The sequence below is a fragment of the Mus caroli genome, chromosome X (assembly GCF_900094665.2).
Source record: "Mus caroli chromosome X, CAROLI_EIJ_v1.1, whole genome shotgun sequence".
In the NCBI taxonomy this organism is placed as follows: domain Eukaryota; kingdom Metazoa; phylum Chordata; class Mammalia; order Rodentia; family Muridae; genus Mus; species Mus caroli.
Window position 1 is genome coordinate 152,725,053 of NC_034589.1, and position 8,288 is coordinate 152,733,340.

The 8,288-nt window shown below is 41.8% G+C and overlaps 1 protein-coding gene across 1 annotated transcript in view; it reads left to right on the top strand.

Annotated features, from left to right (window-relative positions):
* The window catches only part of Piga (phosphatidylinositol glycan anchor biosynthesis class A), a 14,223-nt gene extending 9,213 nt beyond the window's left edge, over positions 1-5,010 (top strand). The window contains exons 4-5 of the mRNA XM_021152773.2: positions 7-93; positions 2,714-5,010. Coding sequence (XP_021008432.1) covers positions 7-93; positions 2,714-2,980 — 354 coding nt within the window. The 3' untranslated portion in view covers positions 2,981-5,010. The remainder of the gene's footprint in view (positions 1-6; positions 94-2,713) is intronic.
* The last annotated feature ends 3,278 nt before the right edge of the window (positions 5,011-8,288 follow it).

Here is an 8,288-nt window from a genome sequence, read left to right on the forward strand (position 1 = left end):
GTGAAGTCGGGGACATTGCCAGCTCCAGAAAATATCCACAATGTAGTGAAGACTTTCTACACCTGGCGGAACGTGGCAGAGAGAACTGAAAAGGTAAGTCATGTGCCAGGAAGAAAATTGTTCAGATTCCTTGATGCTCTGTGTGCATATTTGCTTTCTATTGCAGGCCAGCTTGCCTTTTGCATTTTGGTGTAAGTGTCTGAGTCCTACCAAATGAACGTAATTATTTATGCAGCAGGCGTGATGCATATGCTAGACTAATCTTTGACAAAAATTACTGCCTCTGGACTCTGAAGGTAGTAACAACACAGCCTAGTCTCATTAAACTCTTTCTAAAGAAGTTGCAAAGGTTTCTAGAAGTTGTAGCACTTGAAATAAAATCATTGTGTTGGGGCTATTTATAGTTAATTCTACAGCACATGGGGTCTCTTAGCGAATGGTGGGTGATTGTAGTGCCTTCCTAAGTTGTGAATGTTGAATTAAGAATGCTTCCTGAAACTCTAGTAGCCCTTTTGCTGATGATTAATATTCTTCCAGACAATATTTTCATAACTTTAGGTTGATTGACACTATATTAGAATTCAAAATATATGTGAAACTAAGAACAAGTAGTCAGCGGTAAGAAGGAAAGCAGCTACAGGGAATGTCCAAGAACACATACAGGCTTGACGGATCTCCTAGAGGAAGCTTGTGGCAACTGCTTCTTGATCCTGGCCTCAGGGAACATTTATTCTACTCCATTTCATCTGTTAGGTCCCCCTTGTGTCTACCTCTTGTCCTCATGTTACCACATGCCATGCTGAAGGAAAGAACTCACTTTTTTAGTATGTGGAAATCCTGTACAAGAAAGACAGGCAAGCGGAGCATGGAGGGCTCGTAGTTTAGACTTGGGGTTTATGTTATTGGTGTTAAATATGGTTCAGCAGTGGGTTTCCAGCCTGGAGAAAATGTCTTGGTTTGAGATGCAAGTTCTTATACGTGCATTCTCTTTCTAAAACAGGACAATAGGATGTATGTTTCATTAACGTAGGAGGTATTGGAAGCAGACATAGTTTTGACTGAAGACGTATATCAAGTTATGAAAATAGCTACCTTTTTTTTTCTAGAAGTTGGGCTGGGTACCAGTTGCCTGTGGGGAAGCATGTCAGAATCACATGGCTAGCCTCTTCAGACTACATTCTCCATCCTTGTGTCCTCTTAACCTCCCCAACCACTCCTTAAATTCTGACTTCTCCCTCGTGGAACAGAAGTGCAATTTGGACTATGGTTGGCAGGAATATTTGGCCAGACTGGTTTTTTTGGTGATCTTGGACTCCGCCCTGATTTAGAATCATAGCTCTGTAAATTGTGTTTTGACTTTGTCATCTTATAAACCTCCAAAGACTGAGCTGTTGGGAAGCAGTTTATCAGTCAGTGTTAAAGGAGCTAATTAGCATTTTTGTAATATTTTTTCTTGTAGTTATGCTTTGAGATAATAGTAAAGCATGTTATATGTTTCATAATCTCTGCTAATTCATAGTTCATATTTGAAAAAAAAAGAAAGTAAGGAAGGAAGGAAAAGAATCTAACCAGGCATGATGATTTGTACTAGGAAGACTAAGGCAGGAGGATGGCCATGAGTTCCAGGTCCAACTGGTCTGTACAGTGAGTCCCAGGCTAGTTCTATGCTGCCCTATCTCAGAAGGCCAGACAAACAGAGAAAAAGTAACTCCTCATCTCTAATAGCCATGTTCCCTCCATAGTGGTAAATGATTTATTCCTTAAGATAATAAATTAGGTGACCTCGAGTAAGATGGACAACCAGATTATTTTGTCTTTTAAGTCGAGGACACTTTGATCCTTTTCAGCTCCTTCTAGTTTGATTGGGTTACTCAGAAAAGTAAATAGGAAAATTGTGATCTCAGCACTCTGGAGGCGGGTGACCAAATACAACTGAAGGCCATGCTCAGCTATCTAGTGAGTTTGAGGTCAAAAAAAAAAAAAAAAAAAAAAAGTGCTAAGAGAGTTGCTGCTATGAGCATATGCGGTTTTTTTTTCCAGTTACAATCTACCAGCCTCAGCGTTCAGCATTGTTCTGATTAGAATGTTTGTACTTAAAGTGTCACTAGGGTTGCTTTGTAAAGGCTACTGACCCTCCCTCCCCCAGAAGAGTTTGCACCGACAATTGTGACTTTCTCGAATTTACAAGGAAACAGTTTTGCATGTGTAATGTTTCCAGGATGTGGCATCCACGGGGTTGCACAAAGCTAGGCACCAACTCCTTGTTCTCAGCACACTACACTTTGTCTTCCCCTACTCTGCCGCTCAACATTTGCTCTGTCTTCTTCCTGCTTCTCTATAGTGTCACCATCCATAAGCAGCCCAGTGTGGTGACTGTGTGTGCTGTCTGCTAGGCATTTATGAGCGCTTTTTCCACCCAGTCAAGGCATTAGCCCAGCTTAGCAGTGTGCCTACTGAAAAAGCCTTCTGACCTTAGAGGACTTTGGTTTTCCAGTAGTCAGGTGACTATCACCTGTTCTATGGGTCACTCATTGTTCAGCCCAGAATTAAGTCAATGGTAAGCATTGTTCTAAATAGCAGCAAACATGGGTGATTTGTCTCTACTCAGGTTTGCCAGTTGTTCCCGGTCAGTGTGGGTCACGGGTCACCCTTTGTTACAGGCACGTGGTGGCTTGGAGTGCTCGCTCGCTCATTGTCACCTTCTCTCTTGCAGGTGTATGAGCGAGTGTCGAAGGAAACTGTTTTGCCAATGCACAAGAGATTGGACAGGCTCATCTCACACTGTGGCCCTGTGACCGGCTACATGTTTGCTTTGCTGGCCGTGCTCAGCTATCTCTTCCTCGTTTTCCTGCAGTGGATGACTCCAGACTCTATCATTGATGTTGCAATAGATGCTACTGGGCCAAGGAGAGCCTGGACTCATCAATGGCCTCGTGATAAGAAAAGAGATGAGAATGATAAGATATCCCAAAGCAGGTAGAAGCAAGCCCAAGTTAACAAGTCCTATTAGATACTTGCAATAGTCCTGTTAGCATTTGAAAGGAATTTTGCTCGTTTGTTGTTGGGCTTTAGAGTTGGATTTGTAAATTATGCTACCTCTGTATGGTTCACTTTTGTTGTTGAAAGAAGATAAACACTTATGCAATTCCTGAGTGTGGGAACTCCTTGCACTTCTTTAAAATTTAGGGGATAATGGTTTTAGCCACTCAGGTAGGACATTTTCCAGATTACTGAGATCCCCTAAGCAGAGATGTTTTAACATTATATTTTGGGAGCCTTGGGTGCTGAAAGGCCAAATGTTTCTGGATTGTTTTTGGCCAATTTTTCACATTATACCATTAATCCACATTCACCAGATGTTTACACGCTTTCTTTAGGGAGGTACAACAGTTATGTGAACTGTTTTAAGGCAAGGTCATGTATCTTTCTCTGGACATCATTGAAGTCATGTTCCTAGACACTTACTGGGTCCACTCAAGGGATCCATGCCATCGGATTTCTTGAGCAAGACCATCTATTGGTTGCCAGCATGTTTGAACACCTGCTGTGTATGAAAAGTTGACCTAGATGGTTCCTGAGACNAAGGACTAGTTAANGAGGAGTGGTAAAACTGTCTACATGGCGAAATGCTCAAGCTACTGAATGACAGGAAATCATCACTGGCATACACCAAGTACCTTTCTGATCCTGTTTTATGTATATGCATTCTCTTAGGAAGAGCCCTTATCTTCCTCTCTCTCTCTGTGTGTGTGTGTGTGTGCGTGTGTGTTGTTGCTTTTTACGTTCTATGGATTGACCGACCGATACAACTGTTGATGCTCGTGCTGGCCAACCCTCTGCTTTTATAGTGCACAGTTCAGTCCTCCATAAATGCCTTTATGGTTTCTAAGCAGAACAGAACAGGTGTGCCATCTCAAAACCAGCTGCTCTTCCTGTCCTCTGTGGAAGCCCCTTCCTGTCACTCTGGTCTAGCCGATCTCTGATAAGTATTGCCAGTGTGTGGAAAGGCTTTTCTCCAGAATGGTTTATTTATATCGTATTAATTCTGAAACTCNGCAGAGCTCGCAGGCTTTTTGTGGGTGGAATTTCTCAATTGTAATTAAGGTTTTCCAGAGCCATGGGTTTTTAAATCCCAAACTGTATGTGATAGGTATTATTAATCCTTTGAACTCTTTCGCACGGGTTTGTGTGTGGAACAGACTAAAATGAGAGCAGCGAGCCACTTGTGGGTGTTCCATTCTGTCAGTATTGTGATTCTGTACAGGAGTTTTTTTAGTGACATTTGCAAAACTTTTAAAAGAGTATCTTAACATGCCTATTACTTGGTTGCCACAGATATAAAAGAGATATATTTGTGTTTGGTTTCTATGGAAACATAAATAGAGTAGAGAGTAATTTTTAAAATATAGAAGTTAGGGCTTCTTTTATTGGAGAAAATGATCTTGTCCAAACCATTCAGTCTTATTTAAATCTTTATGCGCTGAGACAGGCGTACAGGTTAACAGTGCCAATATCCATGGTAGACTGAGGCATGTGTAACACTTGGCTGTATTTATTCTACACTATTATTTCTTCTATGTTTGCTTCTAGCTTTTATTAAAATATCATTAAATGCTTCAGTTGTTCTTTATTTAAGATGAACGTAGAATTGAAAATTAATTTGCTCTTGTGGGCAAATATGTAATTTATGAATTAAAATTGTTTTCCTTTTTTGAACAAGTAAAAATAAAATTTGTCTGACAGAAACCATTTTCAGGCTTCCTGGATACCTTAGTTGTCAGTGTTGTACTGGTCAGGANGTGGGAACACTCTTCCACTGTGCTACTCATAATTATCTGAAATGAAATTAGTGTGGATGAGGAATCGTTGGAAAGATACTGTGTTGCTTTTGATGTCATACACATGAAACCAGTGTGCTAAAACATGCTCATGTCCAGTAATAAAGATGAGAACGCTGTTTTAATAGTCTTACTTTTGTCTCAGTTTGTCTTATTTTGTGGACAGGATGTTACTCGTGGACTAACCCCTCCTCCACCTTTGCTGAGTGGATCTAATGTGTTGCCTGGTCTATTAGTAAAAGAGGAAGTGGCCTTTGTCTAATGTACCACTCTGTCATCTTTTATTTCTAGAATATATGCTCTTTTGTATTCTTGAAATCGAAAGTTCAATTGCACCTTTGTCCCCTGATTCCAATAAGCCCTTGTTCCTCCCTGCCAGTCATCACAGAAGGCAAATGAATGCATCCACACACTATTGTGTGTGTGAACTACGTAATTACACTTTCTATGTTGCCAGCTGTCTTAAGAGACATTTGAGGTCTGGAGAGATGGCTCGGTGGGTAAGAATACTGACTGTTCTCCCAGAGGTCTTCAGTTCAGTTCCCAGCAACCACATGGTGGCTCACAACCATCTGTAATGGGATCCAATGCCCTCTTTTGGTGTGTCTGAAGAGTGACAGTGTATTCACATACATAAAATAAATAAATAAAAAATTTTTAAAAAGATACTTGAATTTTCACTTTACGTTACAAGGCTTAGCATTCCGGAAGCACTTGTGGGAAGTAGTTATTTCCATTCGTGTTCAGATTTGTCTTACAAAGAAGATGGTTTGATCCTTATCTATGGTACTTTTTTTTTTTTTTTTGGTTTTTCGAGACAGGGTTTCTCTGTATAGCCCTGGCTGTCCTGGAACTCACTTTGTAGACCAGGCTGGCCTCGAACTCAGAAATCCGCCTGCCTCTGCCTCCCGAGTGCTGGGATTAAAGGCGTGCGCCACCACGCCCGGCTCTATGGTACTTTTATGTCTTAACATTTTGTATGTATGAGTTGTTTGCCTTCATGTAAGTCTGTGCAACACTTGCCTACATGGTGTCTGGGGATCCAGAAGAGAAGGTGTTTGATCTGGAACTAGAATTACAGACTGTTAGGATCCATCATGTGGGTGCTGGGAACTGAAGCCAGGCCCTCTGCAGGGGTAGCCAGTGATCTGAAGCACCCCTCAGTCTCCTAGATGGCTTGCTCTAAAGTGAGATTATCCTGTGGCTGGATTGTGGGGTGGGAGGTGTGAATGCATACTTGTCTGCATGTGATCTGAAGCACCCCTCAGTCTCTAAAGTGAGAAGATTATCCTGTGGCTGGGTTGTAGGGTGGGAGGTGTGAATGCATACTTGTCTGCATGTGATCTGAAGCACCCCTCAGTCTAAAGTGAGAAGATTATCCTGTGGCTGGATTGTAGGGTGGGAGGTGTGAATGCATACTTGTCTGCATGGACGTATAGAGGCTGACCACACCTGGTCTCATTCCACAAGTGTCCACTTAAAGAAGAGTAGAATGTCTTAAGCTGGGCATGGTAGCGCACGCCTTTAATGAGGCCAGCCTGGTCTACAGAGTGAGTTCCAGGACAGCCAGGACTAACAGAGAAACCCTGTCTCGAAACCCCCCCCGCCCAAAAAAAAAGTAGAATGTCTTATTATATCATGGATTCTTTGATAGATAGAATTCAGAGGGATTTTTTAAAATATGTTTATATTCAACTGTTTCATACATGTATCTAATGAATTTTAGTTAGTTCCCAGCCCCTTATTACCCTCTTGTTCCCCTCTTTTCCCATGGAAAGCCTTCTTGCCAAGTCTTTCTCCATTCCTGTGGCTACAGCACCAAACAAAGTGACATCCTTCCCCCAACAACCATTGACTGCCAAGAGTTCCTCAAGGAAGTGTTCATCCTTCCGAGCCCTTCCCACCTTGGCAATAGCTTGTTGATGAGCTTTTATGGGTTGTCAGCTCAACTACATCTGAAATGAACTGAAACCCACATGGCTGGGCACACCTATGAGGGATTGTTTTTCCTCATTAAATAATTTGAAGTGAGTAAACCCACTTGTAATTCAGATCTTTAAGATGGAAGGATGGGTTCACCTTTAATCTGGGCCATGCCTCCTGCGGGCAGCCTATATAAAGGAAAGGAAGGAAGGAAGCTTGCTATTTGCTTGCTTGTTCTTGCTCGTCCTAGCAAGTCCATTCCTTCGCTGTCATTAGAGCCTGTCTTCAGAATTCTGGCATATACTGAAGACCAGCCAAGATACCCAATCTCGGACTGAACAACTACTCAGTTCTTGCACCTTCCACTGGTAGATCAGCATTGTTGGGCTAACTGGACCACAGCCTGTAAGGCATTTTAACAAATCCTCTTTTTAATATATGGAGAGATTTATTCAATCAGTCTGTACCTCTCGAGACCCCTGACTAATACACTTGGACTTCCAGTAGATTTTACATATGTGGAGAAGCCACATACAAACAAGAATGAAAGACAAAACTTGTTAGTGAGGGAGACTGAAAACAAATCAGTTTTACTTGTATTGGCCAGCTGATAAGAGACACTGCCCAGCTAAGGAAAAGACCGATTCATGGGCTCTGCTAACTTCCCCTGCAAGCTAGGATTGATAGTCCATGCTGTTAGCACAAGTCCCTTGTCACGGATAGGGCACATCCTCCAGAAGGAGCTGCCATCTTCACTGAAGCCTCAAACAGGAAACGAATGCTGAGGGGCCCTGTCCCAGGTGTCACCTGAGGACCTGTCACCAGCGTCACCTCAGCACTTCAGTCACATTCAAACTTTCATTGGGAGAGTCATGCAAGGTAGTCCTTGTCTTCAATATTACCTTAAAGCCAAGTGTCTGGGTTTTTGTTTGTTTGTTTGTTTGTTTTTAACCAGTCATAGATTAAATTTGGCCTTAATCCCCTGTAAAACTCCACATGAAAAGCAAACAGAATACTACCAGGAACAGTATTTTCTATGATTGACACAGAATATTACCACTTTCTTGCATGAATACAAAGGAATTGCTTTGCTACTGTAGCAATGTAGAAGTTCCCTTTATTTTCCCAACCTTGTTTTCCAACATACTGTACCCAAAATGAGGGTTTAGAAGGAAAAAGGAAATGAGGATAGGCTAAGAATTCCTTAATGTTTTCTTGTTTGAGTCTTCTATGCATGCATCTGATATGTTTTGTTCCAATCCAATGTAGGTAATAAATAGTATTTAAAAAATTCTTACTTATGTGTATGAGTATTTTGACTCCATGTATATATGTGTACCATGTGCATGCCTGGTGCCTACAGAGGCCAGAAGAGTGGATTGGATCCCCTGAAACTAGAGTTACAGACTGTCTTTAGCTGCCATGTACTTGAAGTTGCGTCCACTTCTCTCCAGACCGGCACCGAGTGTTTCTTAGTAGAAGGACGTTGTTAAACATTGTCATAAATATCAACACACCCAGTCACCA